Below are 25,729 nucleotides of genomic sequence, written 5' to 3' on the forward strand. Positions count from 1 at the left end.
CCAGGAATGCCACTTGCAGGTTTGCTGTGTGGTGCTCAGTCTTACCCATGCACATGAGGGAATTGAATCTGGATGAAAGGTGTGTAGCAAATATAAATTGCTTAAGGAAGCAACATTAGCAGTAATAAATGTCAAAACAGGCCTAGTCCCAGACTAAATTATTTTCTTGTTTCCATAAGGTTTCATATACTAATGAAAGGACGCATGAAGTATCCCAGTCTTCCATTTGGCCCACAATTTAATCAGGAGTTAATCTGCAGATATTTACCTCCTCCTGCAGATAAGAAGCAGCAGCCTTATGTTTGCAGGCTGTGGACCTCATAGGGGACTTCAGTGATTCTGGTAATCAGCTGGAAGGCCAACACAGCAGGACACAGTGTAGAAGAGTCCTTTGTTGACAACTGCTGAAGAAAGTGATTGCTGAGACAACAGCTGAGACAACAAGGGAGGGTGCTTTGTTGGATCCAATACTTAGAAATAAGGAGGTACTGGCTGGAGATACCAAACTGGGAGACAGCGTTGGCTGCAGTTGTTATGAAATGGTAGAGTTCTGGATCCTGAGAGAAGGGTGAAGGACAGAAGCAGAACCTCAGCCTTGGGTTTCAGGAGAATAGATATTCCTCTGTGATCTGTTTGGAAGAATTATATAGGATTCAGTCCTGGAGTGATGCAATATTAAAGAGAGCTCACTGGTATTCAAGATTTGCCTACTCCAAGCTAAAAAATGGTCTATCCTGACAAGCAGGAAATCAAGCAAAGGCAGCCAAATGCCTTTTGCTCCTGACTAAACTTAGGCATAAAATGAAGGCATAGAAGATGTGGAAATGGGAACAGGAAGAATGCAGAGAGATTCTTTGTGCAGGGATGGGATTTGGAAAACCAAAGCCCATCTGGAGTTTAATCTTAAAACAGATGAGAAGAGAAGCAAAAAAGGATTCTACAGATATATAAAGTGTAAAAGGAACAGTGTAGAAATGTTGCCCCACTGCTCAAATGCAGCAGAGGCTGTGGTGAGAAAGGACTATGTTACTCAATGTCTTCACCTCAGTCTTTACTGGTAAGATCTGCCTTTGGGAATCTCACCATCTGAGACCAGCACAGCCTGCAACAGGGATGACAGCCTTGGTGAAAATGTTGATGCCCAAAGAAGAAAGGAAAAGATTGTTAAGGCAACTGAAGCATTGCACCCCTCCTTCAGACTGTGACAGCATAATTTGCAATATTTATATCTGCTCGCAAGCCTACAGGATGCTGAGCCAGTGAACAGTGTACATTTGTTCAGAATCTACGTGGCTATGTTCAGTTATAGCATTAGCTGCAAAAGGATCTGATACAAGGAATACATTTTGATCACAGTACTGGAAGCAGTAGTAGATTATATTTGTTAATTAGTGTCTTAACAGGTTATGATCCCCTCATGCTTATTACTACTTAGAAACAGGGATTCTGCTGCACTGTTGTCTGTTGTTTCCCTAGTATGAAAATCTGGTTGCAGTTTAGAGGAATGGTGAGAGAGGATTCAAGAGAACTTGTAGATAAAGAGAATATAGATGAGTTGCACGTATGAAAACTTCTCTACATGATGGTAATGCACAGCTTTTTGTGGAGACTTGTTAAACCATCTCCAGCCAATCCACAAGAAGATTCTCTTTTCGCTCTCAGGATGTTACCTGTGCCATTGTCTGTGCCTTTTCTTCTTCACAGAAAGAAGAATCTCTTGCACCTGATTTTACAGACGTGCTTTAGTATTTTTTCACTTGGAATTTGTGCTTTTCTGTTTTATATGCAGCATGACACCTTGGTGCTGTCAATTAGACATCTGTCAATTAGACAGATGACAGACTAGATGTCAGTTTCTTATTATTTTGGATGAATCTGTTCTCATTTTTTTGATGTGGAAGTAATAAGTTGGATCAAAGAGTATTTAAAGTACAATTTATCCAAAATGACTGGAAATGCTAACATTATTAAATAAGCAAAAGCTTCACTATGTGTTCCCTACTTGTGAAAAATACTTTTTTTTTCCATTTTCAGGTTTTTTTTTAATGTCTTCCTCATCATTTTTTAATATAGTTCTATAATTAAAACTTGTTCTTGCTTTATGAAAGAATATTCTTGGTATGTAGATCCTTCTTTTATTTAAGTACCATGATATCAGAAATACATCATAAAAAAAAATATCTAGTAGCCAGGCTTAGGAGAATTGCCTGTCATACTCAACCTTATAATCAGATGATTTTTCCCTTTGACACAATTTGTGCTTTGCATTCTCTAGATTCTTTAGTTGTATGAGCCTCTAGTTCACGCATTCTGGAAGTGACCAGTGGGACCTTAAGTTGTTTGTCGCTAATTACAACTTGTTAATACTCCTTTTGTAAACAAAATTTGAAAAAGACCTCAATGTAAGTGAAACTGTAGTTCAAAATGTGAAAATTCACTTCTTTAGAGTGGAAATTCATCATGCCTCACTAGGATAATTTTTTCCCAAAAAGATAGGTAGGTTTGCAAGGTCATTTTAAGCAGTCATTGAAGGGGAAGAAGGATTGGGAAATGGTAGTGAATTTTTCAGGACTGCATGAGAAAAGTCTGGTAAGTAGGCAGTAACTGCTATGTCAGCGCCTGAAGCAGCACAGTGCTCATTCCTTTGTGGAATGAAGAAGGTGTGCTTGAAAAACTAAACTTTTGCTAAAATAACAACGTAGCAAACCATTTTTAAGTGATAAAAAATGCTCTTTTTCTCCAAATAGAAAAATAAAATTAAAAATTCATCTCTGTTTCCAATTAGAAACCCACAACCTGGGACAGAAAGGAGAAGACTTCAGTGCAGAATTTCAATTTCATCCAAATTCCTCCAGAAAAGCGGATTTTTTCATCCAAGCAGAAGATGAAGCGCTGAAACTTTCAGATTTGTTAGTAACCAGTCAAGGAAGATCTCCAAATATGTGTGCTCAGTTCAGTTCCAGTCCTGGAGAACCAAGGTACAGAAATACCTCAAAATATGTTGGTTTTTTTTTTTTTCTAAAATTAATAATGCAAACAAAGTAGCTATAATATTTTATAATGTCAGGGAAGTTGAGAATCAGTAAATCTTTTTACTTAGACTAGGAAAACTGATTTTTCTAGGCATTGAGTACTAGTTGATAGCTTGTACACGTAACTGTGACGACCGTATCTGTCTTTTCCTGTTGGAATGCAGCATTTTAACACTGTCTCCTCCAGCACTTATAAAGAATATGTTCATGGCAGTGGCTTATCTGCACACTGTAGGTACTTCAATTAATTGTAATCTCTTCAGGTAATTTAAAATGCGCGTATTGTACAGATTTAGAAAGGGTGATCTAAAGTCTAGTAGTATGTGTGGCTTTAAACCATAAATGTACCTTGAGTATGATGACTGATTAGGCAATTAGATGGCATAAGCTAGGAAACAAGAATGAATCAGGGTGAAATCTAGGTGAAGTTGGAAGACTAAAGGTCAGGAGTTGTAATACTTTGTAGGCAGGGTCTGTGACAGAAATCAGAATCAGACAGAAGAGCAAATCTGAGGATTCTATTCTATCCTTAAGTTTTGTACTAAGCTATAGCCTTATATTGAAATCTTAAGAAACATACACACACATCCTATATGTGATGTAATATATGCACTGTAATGTATATACTGAAAAAATATATATAATATATTTTAAGCTCAAGGAGGGAGGGTTTAGATTGGATGTCAGGGAGAAGTTATTTACAGAGAGAGTGGTGAGGTGCTGCTATAGGCTGCCCAGAGAGGTTGAATACCTCCATCCCTGGAGGTATTCAAGACCAGGCTGGGCAGCCTCGTCTAGTATCAGATCTGGAGGTTGGTGGCCCTGCACGTAATTGAATCTCTTCTCATTTTTCGCTGTCTCTGGCTAAATAAAATAATCTTAAAACTGGAATTCTTTCCATCAAATATAATAATTAGAATAGCCCTATAATTTTGTAGTTTTCTGCAATACTAACTTCTAGATCTTCTAGATCTTCTCATTTCAGTAAATGTGAAATTGTTCATCCTGAAGAATTTGGTTTCTTATAATCTGAGCATCAATTTGATCTGCAAATGTTTCACTGCTTTGTTTTTCCATATTAATATTTGCTTCTCATAAGCATTTTCTGTTTATAGCCACTTTCTATTCATCAGTTTTATGCATTAGCATTGTAGTATATTTGCTTATTATTTCCATACTTAGAAGTTTTCTTTTAGACTTACAGGTTTAAGATGTAATAGAAACACATTTCTGTTATTGCTTCTGAACACATTTGTAACAGTTAACAAATTTTGTTAGTTTATTTTTGCATACATTTTGGGAGGGTGAAGTGTTCTTTCCATTAACGTTTTTTTTTCTTTCTCCTATAAGTGGTGCTGTAGGAAGTAGAGGGAAAATACTCCCTGAATTTATATCTTCAAAGGAAGATCCCACAGGTTTTGGTGGAAAGACACAAACTTCATTCCTCTTAAAAGAATTGGACACTCTAAGGGCCAAAAATAAAAAGGTACAATTTAGATTCTCAGATCACAGAATTTATTATTTTACAATTGTCTCATAATGCATAAATTTTAAACTGTTCCTAATTTAGTTTTGTTATTTATTTAAGCACTCTAAACAATAACTTTCTAGTCATTTTAGATTGTTAGTGCCTGGTTAACAACTGCTTTTCCAGAATTAAAAAATCTTTCATCCTGCTCTTTGACCTTTTTAATCAGTGACGTAAGTTCCTGCATCATGGATTAAAAAAACCTACTGACGCTAATGGAAAAGTTTTCTTTGGCTTGAAAAAGCTTGTGGACTGGAGTCTCCACATAAAACATATTTATTATGTGCGGAATTATTTGCAATAGAACACTTTGTAGTGATGACTGGCATCCTATTCATGTTATCAGAGCAGACAGTGTATTTTATATATGTAATTTGAGTATGTTTTGCCTTTGCTACCCCTTTTCTCTTTTGTACTTCTGATATAATAAAGACAGGACTGTAGCTTCTCTATTATAATAGAGTAGTTCAAATGATGACACTATGGCACAATTCAAAATCTGAAACTTACGTTCTGCAGTACACATGATCTATTTCATTAAACACTCCATTCCTAATCTTAGGTGGCTCAAGCATTTATATTTATATATTTATATATTTATAAGTTTTTGAGCTGTTAAATGCAAAAAAATTAACAAAACTAAAGCCAATGTTTCATGAACGTAATCTGGAACTCATATACTGTACATGAGATCCATATAGCAACCTCACCTGGGTACCTCTGTGTTATTTCTACCATTAGGAATGGTTGTATCTGCATAAACAACAGAAAAACGTATAACCTTTTCACTAAATGTTCCCCAGTGAGGGGACAAAGAGCAGTGAGAACAAACTGGAACACAGGAGATTCTGTCTAATCGGGAAATGCTTCTTTACTGTGTGGATGGCTGAGCACTGGCACAAGCTACGTAGAAGCTGTGAAGCATATCTTCCATGGAGATCTCCAAAACCTGCTGAATGTGGTGTTGGGCTTGAGCAGGGGATAGAGCAGTTGGACCCAAAGGGCCTGCCAACCTCAACCATCCTGTTATTATGTGGAATGTCACTGACTGTTCAATGACAAGCTCAGACATTTCTCCATAAGCAGAGCCAGTGAATTCCCAATTAAAAGAAAGACCTCAGCATGTCAAAGAATATCTGTTTTCTATCTGGTGATGCACATGGAAAATGATAGATTTGCAGCTCTTCAGATATAAATTATGTCAGTACTCTTGATGGGAAATAGGCTACTCATGCAGTTACCACCTACATTATATTCCACGTAACTGAACTTCCTTAGTGAGAATGACCACAGACGTCCCCATTATCGTAAGAGGGGATTCCCAAATGAAAACAATGGCATCCACATTGCTGCTTTTCTCAAAGAGCAAGATAAAACAATTTATCTTAAATAAATTTGTCCTTTAAATAAATAAATAAAATAAATTGAATTTGTGGTATTACCAATATTTGTATTTTGGGAGTAAGACTGCAATTTAATATTTTGTTACACTTGTTCAATTCAGCTTCAAGATGAGGTGTTGGAAAAGGACAAGGAGTTGAAGACAATAAAACTGGACTTAGAACTGCAAGAGAGAGCTACAGAAGCTAAGATTGCAGAAAAGATTGCAGGTACAGTAGGCAAGCGTTTAACAGATGGCTATATAGCTCATGCAGTACACGAGGTTGCTATATGACGTGGCCTAGTGAGTGTTAGCTTTATTTGCTAAAGGAGGGAAGATTTGACTTTTTTTTTTTTTTCTTTCTTTCTTTTTTTTTTTGTGTGTGCATGTGTGGCTGTTTAGAGTTGCTTAGAAAATAGGTGGCTTTAACATCCTGGTACTGGTATTAGTAGGAGCTTTACCTGTATTCATACTGATTTGGGCATTAAATGCATTGTTAACACCATGTCAATCCAATCACAAAAAGGTTGTTTGTTTTGTTGGAAGGTCCTGAACAAACAAGGGGAAATAATGATTACCAGTGCCTCTACCTTTCAACCAGCAGTTCAAATACCACTTATTGTTTTAGCTCATGCAGAGCAATACTACCCCTCTCCCAGTGTATGAAGGTAGTTGCACATTCACCTCAGCTAGAGACCTGCACCTTTCTTGAAAATATGTGTTCTTCTGGCAGTTAATGAATTTTTATCTGATTATGTTATGTCTCCAGTGAAAGAGGCCTTCATGTTTTTAAGTTTATGGTTAAGAGTGGATACATGCTTGTATCTGTTGTTAATCATCCTTTGGTATACACACAAGACTGGAAACAGTTTGCATTCTGTGATTTCAGAAATTTCTAAAGTAATGAAGGGTGAGCATTTTTATTATTATTGAAAGGTGACAGTGTGTATCTTGTACTCGGTAGATGAAATGTTCTCTGAGGTTTTCCTCTAGGTGTTTCAAATAAATTAATGAGAGTACTTTTCTAAATTAATCGTATTATTTGTTCATAAATACAGTGTAAGCTTTGTAAAGTTGTGTCCTTGTGGAGGATAAATATTCAAATAATATTGATAGTAATAATACCTGTTCCCAAAATATCAGTATTGGGGTAGGGAGTAACTAGGAAAACAGCAGTGAAAATAAACTGAAAAAACAGATGGCTGACTTTACGCTTAACGTGAAACTCCTGGGAGTAAATTAGTCTCTGCATACTCGAAGTAGAAAATTGCTAGATTTTCTGTGGTAGAGGATGAGAAAGGAGGAAATGGCTATTAGAAGTTAAGTTTAAGTGAAATGCAGGCAGAATTTTACTTTTCTATCACCCTAAATGATCTTGTTTTCTGTACTTTCAGAAGACAAAAGAAGGCTGCACTGCACATCATAGTTGTATCCATCAGCCAAATGCTAATGCAAATTGTTTGGGTTGAATTCCAAGTTTTGTGTTTGTTCTTGGATGTTTGCACAGTGTTTTACCTCTGTGCACCTGTAGCACATAAATACTCTATTTGATATAGGTGTTAAAGCCTCGTTAAAACCTGGAAATGAATATATGACTGTCTAAATGCTATTTAGTCTTCCTGTTATGGAAACATTTGAAATATTTGTTAGTAAATTGTTTTCTCCTGCATTACTGTTTAAACTTTCTAATTATGTCCTAACCATGATGTTCCCCCTAAAACAGTATGGCAGGTATATTGATAGAATAATTATCATAGTTATTACAGTTAAAAAGAGTATGCCAAATTTTAATGAGAGCTGCAATGAGTAATAAGGATTGTCTTTTAAAAAGATAATCTTTTTGATCCTTTTACTGGTTCAGGAAGTATAAAATTCTTTAAATGCTGTGAGAGAGGCTAAGAGTCTTAGTACTTAGGCTGTTTGGAAAAAGAAAAAAAAAGTAGCAGCAGTAGCCTTGTTAATGTCTAGCATTTTGCTTATCATTTTACTGTTCTAAGACTCTTCCGAAGTTTGAATAAACATTTTGAAATATGGAATGATGTGAACTGAACTGAATTTATGGAGGTCTGTATGTGTCTTTGTGAAGGTCTATACTTGTCTGTCGTAAAAGCCTTAGGGAGAATTCTAATGGACAAGCAGAACATTATAAAGACTCAGTGTGTTTCAGGAAAAATATTTTTCCCTTATTTTAAGTCCTTTGTGGAAAGGAGAGCACATGCTGCTGTGATTTCATGTTACTAGTTAATGTTTAATTACCACAGCGTATAACACATGGTAAAGTGAAGCTTGTAAATATGGGTGTTTGCATTTTTATTATTACTTTGTACTGACTTTATGATAAGAAAATGACTCCACAAAATTATACTGCAAAAAATGTCAGAAAGGTACACCATAAAATGTTATCTACTTTGAGGAATATTAAAATTCTATTTTTAAATGGAACTCTCTAATTGATGGGCTTTACCTAAATGTGCCCTTTGGGAAGAACAGAAAAGCTGAAGACAAAGGCCATCTTAAAATTTTACTACAATGGTCTTCAGAAGCAAATAACCTAAAGCTCGTCATTTTGTGATTTTTACTTTGTTCGGAGGAAAACGTAAAGAGAAGTGCAAATTTATGAGATGGCTTATGAGAGAATAAAAAAGTAAATAATAAATGTAGAAGAGGGACATGGTGGAAGAGAATGTTTACCATGTGCAATAAATGGCTTATTTTCAGAAGATTTTTATTTTAAGATTTTACTAAACTGGTGTTTACAGTTCATGAGGGGATTTGCAGTTCTGTTTGCATACACTTGACCACTAGAGGTGTTATTTCTGGTGGACATTTGCCACAGATTACGACTGATTCTTCACTAGCCTGTTAGATTTCTTCTCATACCAGACATTGTCAGAAGGTACAATTAGTTTCCCTACTTATCTTGAAGATTAGAAAAAAAGAGAAGGAGGCAACGCTACGGAAATCAAGGGAAGAGCACTTTATAAAGGAACTGGGGCCAGAATAATGTAAAGAAAAAACACAACACCAACTGTGAGGTGGTCATGAAGAACAGAAAAGGAAATAGTGAAATACTGGACTGCAGAACTTTTGTCTGTTGAATAGAAAAGGGAATGAGTGCCCTCTGTGGGAGGCAAGGGGAGGAGGAGGACAGACTGAACGTTAAGGATGGAGGTGTTACTAAGTCTACAAAACAGCCAGCAGAGAGAATAGATCTCACTTTGAACTGATAGGATAGATTACTTCATTTTTGCCTAACAAGAATTACACCAGGCATATATAGAAGTTTTTAGAGGAATGAGCTGCTTGTGTGTGACAGACATAGACAGTGGTAGTGTCTATAGTCTTGGAAAGCTATCTAAGCCCTGAGCTTCTGGCAGCTACATCCACCGTACCTCACCTCAAGAAGATAAACTGCAGTTGACAGCAGAGCTCTCTTAATTTGTTTTCATATTGCTATCGTGCTCCAGTGTATTGGGATTAAGAATAATTCTGAAGAAAAATATGGTCAGAAATACTTTGTATCAAATCTTTCTATAACAAGGGGCTATTTTCTTTATTTGCTTGCTAGCATTTTCGGCAATATCTGATAGTAATGTTACCAGGATCTAATACTATTCTTAATCAGAGTCAACTCCGCAGGAAAAAATCAGTTTATACAAAAATGCTGGGAATTAACATTTGTGGTATTTTGGAATTCTTGAGCCTGCTGTGGGAATGGTCGTGGAAGTTATTTAGTGTTTATTGATTTAACTTGAAAAATATTTACTGAATGAATGTGCAAAAGTAATAGTTTTAATAGTAAAAATGAGAACTAAAATCCAAATGACTATTATCTTCAAGTTAGATATAGCATCCCATAAACTAAGAGGAAGTAAGTAATCTTGCTAGTAATAAACTTAGGGTGGCGATAACTTCCAGCACAGAAGCATTTTCCATTTCTTCAAAGCTCAATTTAGAGTCCCTTTTTAGATGTTATTTTTCTTTCTTGCATGTCATCCATTAAAGATTAGCCGTGGAAGGCTGGAGCATGGAGAGATTATGAGTGGAAGAACAACTCCTGCAGAATAATAATCAGTTTTTGGTATTTAATGCTGTTTGACTTTTGCAGACACATTTCTTATTAACCTTTGGTACAAACAGAAATCCAGGTTCCTGATAGCTCATGGAGAAGATGAATTCAAGATCCTCTTCCAATTAAAGCGAAATAAGGCCAATATTGGGCTTTAACCAAAAGAACTTAATAGTTCCCCAACCCTTGTGTTTATAAACCTAAATATGAATGACATTTTACAGTTTAAGTAGGTAATGCATGCACTTTCCTAACTTGTTTTTAGTGCGTAATTCATTTCTATATGTATTTATAAGATTCTGAGCTTTTATTGTTGTTGTTCTATTTGTGCCTCCTTATGCAGTTACATTTTTTCAAAGTATTTACTGATATATAAAGGAATTTTGAAACTAGCTGTATGATTTGAATCCTCTATGTGGGGAGGTCTATTTATTTAAAGAACAGAGAAAAAAAAAAAGAAGAAATTCAACTTCAAGGTAGGAGTGTTGCGAGTGATGGTATCTTAATTTTTGAGAGCTCAATTTGAAAAAATTTAATTTTAGCTTTGAATTGTCAGAATCATCAACTATCAAAAAAAGTAGCATGCAGCTCTTTGGCAATATAAAATAAGCAAATAGGTTAAAAATATAAACAATTAAGCTATTGATGGGGTAAAGTTTGTTTGTTTGTTTGTTTTTGTAAAAAGCTAGCCAGTATGTTCTGCAAATTACGTGATTAGTCTGGCCCCTTCTTTGTTCCCCACTGCATTGTGCTTGATGAATGTAAAAAATTGGGGTTTATTCATGATATTCTATTTCTTGGGACATTACAGAAACTCTTACTTAACCTTTCAAATCATAACTTGCAAACTTCATTGCAATATTTATTGTTTTCCCCCTGAAGTAAATATTTATCAGCAATCATTAACTGGGAAAAAAAAAAAAAGTTTAACAGCATTACTGTTTGAGTTTTGAAGTCAGTTGTGTTTAGTATACTAGAAGCAGAGGCTTAAGGATTGCCTTTCACAAGAACTGCCTTGGGGTCTGTGTATAATACTCCCTCCTATTCTTTACCCACTTTATTTTTTTTTTTTTAATTGAACTAGGATCTAAGTACACAAAGAAAACTCTGTACAGAACTGCCACTAAGCAACTTCAGCCTTTTATTAGGAACGCTGTGTTTATATCATTGGAAATGTAGGAGCAAATGAATGCTGTGCACTAAATACGTACAACAAACACAAAGCAATAAAGTCAGTGTGTTCTATCAGTGTTTGTTCAGATTGCTTTATCTATAAAGTCACATCTAGGTGTAAACAACTTGTAGTCTATAATTCCTGGTATAGACCAGTGAAAACTCTTACTCAGTTTTCCTGTGATCATCTTATCACTATTTTTGCTTTTATTTTGTCAATTATAGGTTATAACTGAAGGTAAATGAATGGTGGTTTTCAAAAAACAACAGCAAGCAACTTAAGTTGTCTGTTTCATAACAGAACATTTCAGCACTGTTTTTAAGTCAACAGTCACCCCAGAGCTCGTGGTAGTTTGCCATTAACCTGAATGAGACCAGCATCAGGGCCTTAGGCTTTGAACGTTTCTAGGGATTATCTGCATTTTGCAACATGTATGCACAGACCAATTAGTGACACATTTTAAAGGCTTTCATAGCAATGCAGTAAATCTGTTTTTCAGTTTATTTGCCTATGATAAGAATGACTTCTTATTTAAGGATTGTGCGCACAGTCATTAAACCTAGTAGAAAAAGAAGTCTCAGAGGATTTCTAAATTGACTGAATAACAAATGCATGCATTTGTATTTTTATAAGATGAAGCATATATCGACATGGTTAAATGAAATGTAATAATATTGGTCCATCTAGCAATGGCAAGGATATTTCCAGGTACTTCTGTGATTAGATAGACGGAGATTAGGTAATGTAGGATAAAAATGGGATGGCTGATAAAAAGGAAAATGCAAGTATTTATTGTATTCCATTTCACCCTAGTTTACTTCCCTAATTCTTCACATCATCTAGCTGCTCTTCAGCAATACAAAGTGAAAGCACAGCAAAAAAAATCTTTGTTTAAAGTTTCTGCACAATAAATATCAACTGACAGTTGTTTTATGGAAACAACAGAGAAGGGTAAACAAGAAGCTTATTACAGAAATCTTGAATTCTAAGTATTATTTGGCCAAGTAAGTTGTTTTGTGTTTCTACTTTTTCTTTAAAATAATATACAACCTCAAATGGTAGAAAAGAAAACAGTTTTTTGCTTCATTTTTCTTGTGAAATCAACCTTCACTCTCATCTTATAGATATATGCCTGTTTGAGACAGAATTTGGATCATACAGCAAAAAGTTTGGCATAATTACTTATGATTATTTCCAGAAATTCTTGAATATTTAAGATGTCTTGCGCATTTTTTATAAAAAAAAATATATCCTCTCTTATGTATTTCTTGTTTCTGTAATGATGGGAGTAACCAGGTCAGTTATCTTGGTTGTACCAGAATCTAGGCTAAAGAAAATCCCAAGTCGCTTATTTTTCAGCAACCACTGACCACTAATGTTAGATTTTAAATTGCAGAATTTTTCTATTCTGCCCCAATATATTATTATTAACAGAAAAACTTGCCGACTGTGTATTTTCTTAAAAGCAACCGATCACTAAAGCTAGTGTTAGAAAAGCACTCAGCAGAGTCTTAACTGTAGTATTATTTTGTTTTCATGTAATTAAAAGCAAAAATAATTATCATATAACATCAGTTAATGTCGAATACTTTGCAAAGTCAAAAATATCATTGTTTCTATAAGCTTTATTTACCTTTAAAGCCAATTGTTATATTATTATAGTATTTAATGTATCTTATGAGTTGGTGGTGTGGATATTGCTCTGATCTTTTTCTTGTAATGTCATGCCTGTATTCTTGCTTTTAAATATAAATATGAGTACTCAAGTAATTTCTACTGTAGATATTTTAAATCCTAATAAGTTCTTGTTTCTTGCTTCTCCTATTCTTTCTTATTTTGTTTTAATTTTACTATTTATATCGATGACCTCTAGGAAATCAGCAAACAGTTTTTTCCTGGGAACTGAGCTTACCTCTCTTCTCCCAGAGATTTATTGTTTGGAAAATGTGAACCACTGTTTAAACTGGAATGATTTCCAACATGCCTTCTCACTCCTGCTGTGTTTTAAAGGTAGCTTAAAAAGTGTAGAAGACAGGTTTGCCAAAGAATCAGGTTCAACTAAGAAAATATGTACACTTCTTTGACTCAATAAACTCATACTCTGTATGGTTCATCTTCTTCATATTTACTTTTGCCCATATTAGAAAACAATTAGCTTACTAAACAAATTTGAGTATTTGGGAAGAAAATATCTACTTTGAGTCTCTCTCATTTGACTAAGAATTACATGATATTTGATAAGCTTGTTTAAAAATGGACATATCCAAATATTATTGTAAACACCCATTGATTTGTTTTACCTGCAATATAAGTATTTTACTTAGTTGGCTTACATAGTAGCTAATAATATTTGTTAATGTAATTTAACTGCTGTGAACCTTTACTGAACAAATATTGAAATTTATACAAGTCAAAGAAAGAGAATCTCTAATGACTTTTGTAAAAGCTTCCATTTAATAGTTAAGGAGAAAAGTTTATATGACATACCAGATGCAATTAACAGTAGATTTTACATTTAATAAAAAGAAAGAAGCATATGTATTTGCTTTATTCATTCCATCATAATTTGCATTAGAGCTGTGGGTGTTTAATGAGCAAATTCCAGCTAAAATGCTATATTGATTTTCTAAGTGAACTTTGTAATAGCTATCTACCTTACAAAAGCTCTCTGTTTACAATTGTTTTCTTTACCAAAAACTAAAAATGTTTTAGAATTGATGAGTTTAGCATAATGATTCTTTTAAAATAAAGAGCTCTTTTAGAGTATGCATGGATTTTAGTTACAAGGAGAAAGATGTTATTAAATTATTCCAAAGCAAATAAAGTTTATTCAACTAAATAGTAGTCATACTTGCATATTTTACAAGCATTGGAAAATAATCTTTTTTCTTAATTTATCACTATAGAAATTGAACATTTTAACTCTTGATTATCATATGTATATGAATTTGAAAATGACACAATTCATTTTAGCTTAATATTTGCTCCATTCATACTTCATTTTGTATGTCATTTTTGTGCTCGAAACATAAGTACTATAGGAATTTGCGTTTCTTGTTGGTCAGCCCTCAAGATAAACAGGATAGGGTTGGTTGGTGTGCCATTGGATGCTATCCAAGAAAAACGTTATGGTTCCAACCAGAGCAGTGGGTGACTAAGTAGCTGGATCAGGCATCAAGCCACTATGCCAGTATGGGGCTAGTGGTTTACTTGGATATACCATATCTTGAATGAGATTTTGGAACCTGCCTTCTTACTTTCAATTACTTTTTGCCTGGCATTTGAAAGAAAATTTTGGTTAGTAAACTAGATATTTTTGGCTGTTTTTATTATGGGGGATTTTTGTCCTTTTCATACACATTAAATTATGTGACTTTACATGTCACACGCTTCTGAAATATTTCATCAAATGTTTTATTTTATTGCCACACTGAAACTCAGAGATGAGATGTATGCGTTTCAGTGGCTTATTTGAAGAATGTCGTGAAGCTCATGATTTGGATGAGTTGTGTCCATGAGGAAAGTGCCGTATTCTGCTGTCAGTTTCCTCAAAGTCATGAAGACTAATGTGATGCTGAATCCTTGTTTGAAAATGTTCAGAAATGTTTTTTATCCCATGCTCTTTGCCCAATTTTCCAATTAATCCTTATAATTTTTTAACTTAGGGTTAGTGTTTGTTATTTCCTTTGGTCAATGTCAGTAAAATTACATGGTATTAAAATGACTATGCTAAGTATCTTTTAAAAAAACAGCAACACAACTTGTGCAAATTAAGTCGCTATTTCGTAGCCAACAGCTTAAAGACAGTATTTTGTAATGATGAACCTTTGAGTGGGAGAAGAGTTCATTGTTCAAGGCAACCTGCCTCTTGGTTGTTATCAGGGATGGTGAGATTTGAGATAAGCAGGATGCTTACGTCACTTGAAAAATCTCTGAATGTTTTCATACCACCATACATAAAATACTGCTATATATAAAATACTGCTGCTTCATACTGCTATATATAATGTCTTTGATTTCAAGATGAATAAGCAATAATACAGATTTTAAAAGCCTGTGTAGTCATTTATTAACACTAGTTATTATTCCTCAGAGAGGGAATTACATATGCCAAAACATAGTCCTGCTAAGTGTACTCGTGCTCAAGATTCATTTTAGCATTCAGCAAATGAGAGTTTTCCATGCTGACATAAGAGATAAATAAGGTATGATAGAAGGAGTACACTCAATAAATAAATAAATAACCTCCCTCCCTTCTCCCCCCCACCCTCCCAAAAGAAAGAACAACAAGAGAAAGATAATTAATGCCAGAATAAGTGCCAAATCTGCAGTTATTTTAGACAGCTTTGTACTCATTCCAGCAATTATTTTCATGCTGAAAATTGCATAATATTTTCAGTTTTGCAGCTTTGTGGAAAGGATTCTCTGTGCAGTATCACTGGCATAATAGAAGATAAAATGACATAATTTAACGGAAAAACTATAGTAAATGTATCTGTACTTTAAGGTACAGATAGGTAATAATTATCATAGATAATAAAACTAATTGTATATTCCAGATCCAGCCAGGACACAGAGGTTGCACTGTGATGTGCCTCAGAGATGAATCACTAGTTTCCCTATTAGCACTGATCTCAGCAAGCTAAATGGAAGTCTGACGATCTGAAATGTATAGTCTGCTCCATACAGTTTGTTCTTCTTGCTGAACCACCTACCTTTGCAGGCATTGGACTCCTGCAAGTGCTACAGATTTGTTCCTGACTACCAAACTGTGTACATGCAGTTTTACAGCTGCTTTATTCATGTCTAAGTTTTGTCATTCCGTATCAAGGACAGTCTTGTTGTGAATGGCAAATAAATCTTCTAAAAAATAATGCTGCTCATGTGGAAGAAGAAAATACTCAAATGGGAGAGAATTAGATCAGTGTTTCATAAATTTTGCGTACATACCAAATTCAGGGTGCTGATGCTGATTTCTTTTGGGGTGTACAGGGCTGGAGGGGTGAAGATGCATTTTATTAAATGGATTTTTGTGAGAGATTATTAGATAGGACTGCACCCCCAGAAGTAGCATTTAGCCTTTCTTTATCCTCTTTTGTCCAGTCTGCTGTTACTACACAACCTTTTCCCTTTTTGCTTAAGATGCAAAAACACTTCTTTACTTCTCTGTTAACACACTTCTCTGTTGCCTTGATCATCTTCCTAATTTGTCTCCCAGCATTCTTTTTCAGTTCCTTTTCTCACCCATTTTATTTCACTCGTTATTTGAGCTTCTTATATTATTTGTTTTATTCTTTTTCCTCAGTACTGATAACATGTAAGTATTTTGTGCCACTGATACAGCTGCTACCAAAAACTCCTGTTTTCTTACACTTCTTTTTAGTAAAGAGCAACAAAGTGTTTTATTTTCCACTGTGAAGGTCTTGTGCAATAATGTACAAAGGCAAAGTAGGAGTACAGAAAAGTAATTATAAAGGCAGTGAAGTTAATCTTGATTGAGGTAAGAGTGGAGGCATAAAAGCTCCAAATAAAGAGGAAGGCTTCCTCTGCAGTCTTCACATATTGATTTCAGCAGTGGCTCATAGTGGAGTTGAGAGTTCTGACAGGAGTAAGGAGGTCCATCAGCAGTGGCTTAATACAGAAGAGTTTTGAGAAGAGTAGTAAACATTGCCAAAATTCTAAAGCGAGGTATCAGGAGCCTGTAGCTAAACAGAAGCTCAACACACTAGAAGAGGAGCATTGAGAATTCTGGGACCTGCAGACCTCACTTATAGTTTTTGCTGGAGGTGTCTGTGACAATTAGGGAGGATGTAGTCCTCTTTCTGGGACCCACAGCAGCCTTTTTTCTTTGGCATCCCAGAAGTCCCTAGATATTCAGGCTGCGGGGTTTTATGATGGCTGTGAGGAGATTTGCAGTATTGCAGAGGGAAATGATGAAAGTATGAATAAAGATTTTAGTGAAGGCAGGGTGGGGTAAGGATTTTGGCAGTGTGCCAGGGATGATGTTAGACATACTGACAGGGGAGAGGCAGGAAGAAAGCATAAGCTCAGGATGAGGAATGACTAGAAGGTGTTAGTTTGCTCCCAGGGATAGACAGTAAATCTTAGTTTATTGGTACCTAATGCTCCAAGGTCCATGTATGCAGTAACAGATAATATAACAGTATATTACACAATAAAGCAAAGGCTTGGCAGAGTAGGAGGCGTGCCAGCTGTGCCACTTCTGTGATACTAGAGATAGACATGCTGTGAAAATATTAACATTTTTAGTATTTATGTCAGTGTGTCATTGTGATATGAAGCATTGTGATGACAGATGTACTTTCAGTGGGTCATTGCTCTTAACTCTATGTACTGTAGAAGAAACCTACTGTATCTCATGTGATCTGGAGATGTAAAAATTACTTTTCCATGAAGCAAGTGTTGAGAATGCAAAGCAAATCAATTCCTTGCCTTGTTTCAAGGGTGAATTTGAAAACTCATGGCTTAATTTAATTCTTGAAAGATTTCATTTCACCAGTCAATAGCTATTTATTGTTCTGTCTGGAGAGTAATAGAGAGCAGAGCAATCTGAGGTTGGTGGAAAAATGTTGATTTATGGAGATGCTGACAATGGTCCATGTAAGTATACATAATGGTGTATTTCCCTGCCAAACTGTTACCAGCTGTTACTGTGTGCCAAACATACTGGTTACTTTTGCAGCTCTGGTTGAAGAAGTTTATTCTGCTCAACGGGAACGTGACAAGGCTGTCATGGCAAGGCTTAGGTTAGCCAACGAAGAGAGAGATGAAGCATTTCTACGAGTCCGGCGTTTAGAAGAGTCACTCAAAGAGTAAGTCTTTACTTCCTGTCCTGTGCAGACAGGCTGTTGTGTGGATATGTAAAGGTCATAAATTGTTTGACAGTAGTTATGCAGAAAATCTTACCTTAATTTTTTAGCCATCTTATGAGACCATATTTTTCTCTAGATACTAACTGCAAGTTGAACAATTTGATTACAAAAATTATAATATACAAAAATATAATCAAGAGCTTTGGTATTGATTTATTCAGAGATAAATAAGAGTAATGTGACATTTTACGAAAATCTTTTGACATGAAATACAAGAATGTCAGTTAGAAGTTGCAATGTATAGAAAATCAATCAAACCTTTAAGCCCAGGAGATATTTCCTACAGCAAAACTTTTACTAATTATGTGGATGATTTGGTAAAAATATGTTTTCTTCCATATCTTCATTGTAGAAGCAGTTTTAACACATGAAGGGTATACTTAATACTTTCTAGAAATTTGTGTATGCCTTGCTAACCTAACAGAAATAGTCAATCCATTGATAATAAAACTATTAAGTCAGGAGAGGAAGATCATAAATAGCTTCTTTTCTGACTTTGGGATATAGGTAGCCTTGAATCTACAGCTTGCTTCTTCATGTAACCCTCCTCCAATCAGCTTGGTTACCATTCAGTGGTAACCCTCTACTAGTTGAGAAATTTCCTTGCCAAGAGAAATGGAAAAACATAAATAAGAAAATGAGTAACTGAGAGAAAGTTAGTACCTCTCATGGAAAATATGCGTAAATGTTTGTGGAACTTCATGTACATGAACTTATTATCTACATGTATCCTCGTGAATATTTGTCTGTTCCCTGAGATCATTCCAACACAGTACTTGCTTTATGTTCAGTCTAGGCTAAAATGACCTTCAATCTCATAATTCCCTGTGGAATCTGTTTTACTTGTTTTTAATTTCAAATTTTCATTCTCCTTCTTTGCATTGCAACTCTGTAATTACACTTCTATTGCTTATCTACTTTTTCTTCCCACTTTCCTTGTCTGTCTTTTAATTCCACTTCTGTATCACTTCTTCCATAAGTCAAAGAAGACTGCACAGCAAAATTAAAATAGTAGTAGCTAGAGGAAAATGTGAAAGGCAAAGATATGCAAGAGAGGAAGGGCAAGCAAGATAGGAGGACTGAGGGAGAAAAATTAGTATACTGAGTAACATCCAGTAGTAATCATGTTCTCTGCATCAGCTTTCTTAATATTTGCCTCTTTCCTGATCTTTTTTACCTATTAAGTCAAACTGCAGTTTTGATAGGAATGTTGTAAACTTTAACTATATCAGACAATATACATAAAGGTTCCTTGCCCTATTCCACCAATTTACATATAGTACTACCTCAGTCCATTCTGACCACAACCATTCCCACAACCTGTTGACAAGCTGACAACACCCCATCCTTGACCCTTGTCAGTCAACTCTGAAACAGCACCTTCTCAATAATATGATGTTTCTTCCTACAAGAGTAATAATTTAATAAAGAGAAACATTGCTTGTTGTGGTTGCTGATTTGGATTTTGGGGGAAGAGGTTGCATTCTTTTTCGGTGAAGCCTTTGGGGATTACAAACTCCAGAAGTCCACATGCACTAAGCTTACAGGATGCTTATTCATGCAGCTGTACACCTTGGAAGCAGGAAGCAGTTAAGCGGAGCCAAGATTCTTGCTGGACAACCAGCCTGGCTCAAGCACGGCAGCTTTTCATTACATTAAGCATCTTTACTAACTGTGTAATGCTTACTTGAGGTGACAAAATATGCTTTACTTCTTGGACTTACAACATGTTGCAATGAGAGGAGAAAGCCAGGGTGGTGCTGCAAAGAGTTGAATTGAAGTGGTTAAGGCTCAGACGATCTCTGCAGTATTCACAAAAGTGGAGTGATTTAGACTTTGCCCCTAATTTACCAGTAAATATTACCTCACTATATAGCTTCAATAAGTCTTATTCTTACAAGCTTTGTAGTTAACCACACAAGGAAATTACTTTGCTCAGCTTATTCGTTCTAAATAATTTAATACTGTGGCTGAATGGAAATTTTTGGGGAGCGTTCATCTTGCCACTAGTCCTTCAGTAGAAGCAGTGATGATAAGATGAGCCACAAGAAACTTAGTTTATTTTGTTTAATTTGGGTGGCTTATTTCCAAAAATGTTGTATTTTTCCCAACTACCATCCTTCATATGTTCTTCATGCAGTTGTTTAAAATACCCAAGCTATCTGTCTGAGAGGTGAAGCCTACCGAGTATTTTTTGTAATGTTTTTAGGCTACTTGTGCCACAAGCATCAAATTTTAGAGCACAAGTCATTCCCTCCATCTGCTTTGGACTTCTTCCAATGAGAGATTTCTACAAGAGGGCAATACTGAACAGGCTGCCAACCCTTATCAAATGCTTTAATGCTTGCTTTAAATTATGTGCTATAGCAATTCTATTGTCATTATTTAACTGTAGTAACAGAAATTCTTTCTGTTCTGTTAGCCCTAGGGTACGTAGTAGTGTAATGTGTGCAGAGATGGGGGAAGAGGGAATCATTGATTATTGATGTTTAAAATCAAGAGAGACATCAAGGCAAATACTCAGCTCTAGATGCTCAGTATTTTTAAAAAATACTGTCATCTTGGAAGAATGCATCCTCTGTGACAGCAGTTTGCTGAAAAGCTACCCTTATGTGGGAACTGATGTTCATTTTCCCACCCCCTTTCCAGTCTAAGGTGTCCTGCTTACCCGGCCTTATGGTTGGCTGGGTGATTTGTTAACCCATACTTTTAGCAGGATAGAAGTCCTCTAGAGAAGCAGAACAGTCCTGCCAATTTACTTTGGCAAATACTGTTCCTATCATGTTGAATACAAACTAGCTTAAGATCCATTTTTAAGTCTCTCATGAAGTGAAACTTGCAGCATTAATTATGAACCCAAAAGTAGGAACTCTATGAGAAGCCAACTCAAGGAGCCAGTTCTGATTTTATGATTTATGTTACTTTATGAATATATCTATAACCCACCAAAGATTAGCATTTACTTTTTTTTTTTCATTGTTTCGTTCTGATGCTGACTGTAGGTGTTGGAATAATTACTGCTTTTAAACTCCATATAAATAAACTCCATATAAACATACTAGCTACTGTACGTAATAGTACATTCTGAGCTGTTTCTTTTTTATTTAAGCAGTTAAGTTTCGTATGGTTGATTTATCATGCATTATAAGTAAAACTAATTCTTTAAAGTAAAAGATGCTAATGTTCTATCAAGTACTCTATGATGTTTGCTAGCTTAAGTCTTGGCCTTAGAGCAGCATCTGTCACAGCACTGAAAAAGTGTGCATTGCTTTATAGCAGATGTTTAGTGGCTACTATTTATCATTTTAAATAGTATACAAGTAACAAATATTTTTTTGTGAAAGTGACCATTAAATAAGTAGCAATGAAGTGGTGTAATTGTAATATACTCATTTTTCCAGAATAGAGGTCTCTTCCATTTTAAAATACATATAAATGCTGTAAATACTATGTTGTCCATATAATTAAGCTTAAGTAAAGTAAAATATATAGGTTGTTAGACCCCATTTGTTAGATCTTTGCACTATCACTCAGTGCTTTTGCAAAATGTTCTACTGCGTATAACTAAATTCCTCATATCATTTCTATATTTGACAGATTAGAATACATACTATGATATGAAATGGGGGAAAGCAAAAGCAGCTTATGTGCTTAAATAAGGACTTTACAGGGGGTTGTCCTAACTTGCTATTTTGTGCAAGATACAAAAGCAAAACATTTTCAAGGAAACTTCAACTAGTTCAGTTCCTCCTTTTGGAAGAGAGGTGGGAAAATAATTGCATAAAAATGAAAAAGAAAAACAAACCACAAAACAAACAATCTTTACAAACCTTGTCCTGTTACATTTATGGTGTACTAAAAACAACAAAAGTACAGTGTTGGGTAAAAGTTGTAAGTCCAGAAATAAATAAAATAAGAGCATCAGTCATTTCTATCACTGGGGAACTTTCTTCATCTAAGCACATATGAACAATTGATCCTTGTAGTCATATATAGCAGTAAACATTAATAACTTAACAGTCTGAAGTCAGTGCTGAAGATATGGAGCATTATTGAAAGATGGAGTCGAGCAGGTGGCACTTTAATATGTTCAGTGTCATGGTTGACTCTAAAGACTAGTAGAATGAAATTACTTGAGGTTCTAAAGATTTAAAAAGCGAACTCATTTTGCTGCACTAAGGAAATGCTACTGATCAGGCTTTCTGTGTCCCTTTTTTCTAGGCTAGAAAATATTAACCCTGAAGAAAATGACATGGTAAGCCATTCTCTGAGGAGATTTCTTGATGTCAGTCTTATATCTTAGAGGCTTAAGTTCAATTGAGTGGGTTTCAAGAACTAAGATGTGGGAAAAAGAAGAATTGACACACTAATAATGTACATCTTTGCTGCAATATGAAAATTCAATAACTTCACTCAGTCAATTTACAATTCACATGTGCCTATTAATTAAAACCCTATATTAAATAAAATATATTAAAACTTCATGTCTGACTAACATATAATGCTGTTGGTAGACATTACAGGAATTACTGAACAGAATAAACAATGCAGACACAGGGATAGATATACTCAAGAATGGAGCTATAATTCTGAATCGAATACACAGGACCAAAGAACGTAAAAAGAAAATAATAGCTGAGGAAATGAACACAGTGATAGAACAACGGGATGCTGCTTTGTCTCAAGTAAGTCTCTAAAAGTATGTAATCACTCAATACCAATTTTTAAAATTTTTTTATTTTTATTTTTTTTTAATTTTGGGGAATTTACTTTGTTAACTTTCTTCTGTTGAAAATCTCAATAACAGTCCTTATAGTAAACGGCTCATTAACAAGCAACAGTTTCTTCAAGGCAGTAGTGGCTATTGAAATGACACCGATCTATTTCACAGGAGGGATTGTGTATTCTTTCTACCTGGTCACTAGCTGACCCTTTAAAAATAAATAAATATAGTATTCATTATACTGAGTAATGTAAAAAGGTGTTAAGATCTTAATTTTCCAGTATTCTGTAGCTGTATAAAACAGTTTGTGATTGGGACTCAAGGATTTGTAAAGAGTGACAGAAACATGCACTGAAGGAAGGTAAGACTGCTGCATGTGACTCTTTATTGCTTTACATTCAGAAGCTGAAAATTGGCATGTGGTCCTTGACTCTCGATGTTTAACGCTTCTGCTGTGTAGCTTAAAACAATCTGTTGTATTCTCTTCTGCTCAGATCAATCATTCTCTTTGCTTTCCTATCTTCAAAGAAGAATATTATCTTCATTCTCTTTACTCTGGAGAGTATCTCCTTATTTTTCCTATCACATAGAAGAGTTGTTATGTTTGGGGTTTTTTTCCACAGCTTTCTTTCCTGTTGTTTTTTTTTTTAACCTAGATTAAACTCAATAGGAGTAGTCTGTAGAAAGAATACTAAGCAGGGGGCTACATCTCACAGAATTTTAGACTGGATGAACATCCTTATGCTTTCATGCAAGGCAAGAAATTTCATCTATGTCTTGTTCCAATATTGAAAATTTCAATGTCCACTGAATGTGAGCTTATACCTAAACAATTCTTTAATTCTAACAGAATTAAAGTCAAATCTGTGATCTTGACTAGTATTATGATGATTGAATTTATTTTGTATTGACATGTTTTTCTGTAAAAGAATACTCTTCCACTCACTCTGTAATTCTCATGTTTTGTTTTTTTGTTTGTTTGTATTCATTTTTTTTGCATTCTGTACTCCTGCAGTCTTGATAGACTCATCTTCTCGGTTCCTAACATATTTTTTGTCTGTATCCTATGTGCACTACAAAAGACGCTGATGAAGTTAATGTGGGAAGTTCACTTTTTCACAGTGCTTTCTTTTATATTAATGAGAAGCAGCATAGCTACTCAACTGTTCTGCCAAAAAATTTATGCTGTTTATTTTTTAATTACGATTGGATTTCTTATTTGCAAAGGGCATTTGGAAAGTGGCAGCTTATAAGAAAAAAAGCTTTTAGCTCAAGAGAAGGATCTTTAGATAGTTTTATTTTTCTTCTGCAAGATTTTGCTTCTTTGGCGAAGTAAACTTTTCAGACACACTTGGACTTTAAATATTTAATGAAAGATAGAAGAATGTCATTGCAGGGTGTTATAATATACATTTTATTTTTAAGCTACCTGTTCAAGGAATAATATACAGACATTTATACAATCTTGCTTCCAGGTAATCAAATTGGAACTTAATAAAGATCATTAGTTTATATAATAATGGGTTAATTGCCACAGCTAGCAAAGCTGTCTTTAGGCCTGACAGCAGAAAGCATAGGTAATGTTACATAGGTACTGCAGCTGAAAAATAAATAAATGAATAAAGCAAAACACACATTTCCAAAAATTTTCAATATTTGGTATTAAGGTGTAATACTGAGATAGTGTTTGCAATTTACAGTACAATTTTTTTTAAATTAGTTATTATTATTAATAAAACTTTATTACTCACGTATTATGCTTCCATATCTGTGATTCTTTTATGACTGTAGCTATCAAAGCTAGAAAATAGATCCTATCGTTTCAACTTGCATTTCTTACTTGATGATTCCCTGGGAATTCACACAGTACTTGAATTATTAGTAGTCTTTTGTTAACATTGCAATAGCAGTAGTTATTACAGTGCTAACAGCAAGAACAGTAGGAGAGGGATTCCTACATTAGACCACAAGGGGACTAGGAATAATTCAGGGGATGTATATGCTTAGCATAACAAATGCAAATTATTAGAAGTTAGATCTGAGGTCGCCTCAGGTGTTCATAACATCTCCAAGTTAAAATCTTTTTCTTTTCAGTGAAAGTGACATCAAATATAAGGGTGGATTGATGAGAACAGACCAAGGCAAAGCAGAAATAGAGTAAGCCATTAGTATGCTATGCCTCTCTTCTGCAAAAAACACTTTTAAAGTTCAGAGGCCATTGGCAAAGGAGGAAGCTAAATACTTCCTGACACTTTATTTGAAGGCTGTGTTGCTCTGTTTCTGCTTGCTCTTGTGCAGTGCTGGAGACTGCAGTGTCATTTCAGTGACCACCATAGCCAGTTCTATATAAGAGAAGACTCTATATCTGAGAATGTTGGGACAGAAGTTTAATAAAGCCAGATCTATTATCCTTTGTAATGGATTTGTTCACAATACCGTGACAGCTGACAACTAAACACCATAAATATAAGTAACATCTGGTGTTCTACATGTAGGATTTCTGATTTTTCTCAGTAAGAGAGAATAACACAAAAGTTTTCCCTCTCAGTAATGTTGCTTTGATTTCAAGTAAGCTCCTAGAGAATGGGCAATCTGTAACCTACGCATTTTTTTTGACTGAATATATGCTGTCTGATTTCAACTCATCTTTCAGTAGCTTAGCAAAAACTAGGAGTTTTACAGTGCCTTCCTGGTAGTTATACTGTGAAGGTACTCTTTGCTGGACTGTGGCTGCATGCATTCTTGGTAATGGTTAGCTAGTTGTCATTCTTCTGTTGAAATTTCACTGGAATAATTTTTTTATTCTTAAAAAGAACTGCCAAAGTCTTAGCACATGAAAAATTCTTTGAATCTTCACACCCAAGCACCTCTGCATCTTTTTTGAGATTTTAAATGTGAATGCTACTTCTCATTAGGAAGCAAATAGAGG

At 35.0% G+C, this 25,729-nt stretch overlaps 1 protein-coding gene across 3 annotated transcripts in view; it reads left to right on the forward strand.

The window, feature by feature from the left end:
* MIPOL1 (mirror-image polydactyly 1) overlaps window positions 1–25,729 on the forward strand; it is a 173,767-nt gene that overhangs the window by 38,599 nt on the left and 109,439 nt on the right. For all 3 annotated transcript variants that reach the window (XM_042868128.1, XM_042868119.1, XM_042868137.1), the window contains 6 exons: window positions 2,786–2,978; window positions 4,383–4,518; window positions 6,065–6,170; window positions 17,888–18,017; window positions 22,299–22,332; window positions 22,592–22,762. In XM_042868128.1, the coding sequence (XP_042724062.1) occupies window positions 2,786–2,978; window positions 4,383–4,518; window positions 6,065–6,170; window positions 17,888–18,017; window positions 22,299–22,332; window positions 22,592–22,762 (770 nt within the window). The remainder of the gene's footprint in view (window positions 1–2,785; window positions 2,979–4,382; window positions 4,519–6,064; window positions 6,171–17,887; window positions 18,018–22,298; window positions 22,333–22,591; window positions 22,763–25,729) is intronic.

The sequence above is a fragment of the Lagopus leucura genome, unplaced genomic scaffold (assembly GCF_019238085.1).
Source record: "Lagopus leucura isolate 7727_CA_CO unplaced genomic scaffold, USGS_WTPT01 Super-Scaffold_1, whole genome shotgun sequence".
NCBI lineage: Eukaryota > Metazoa > Chordata > Aves > Galliformes > Phasianidae > Lagopus > Lagopus leucura.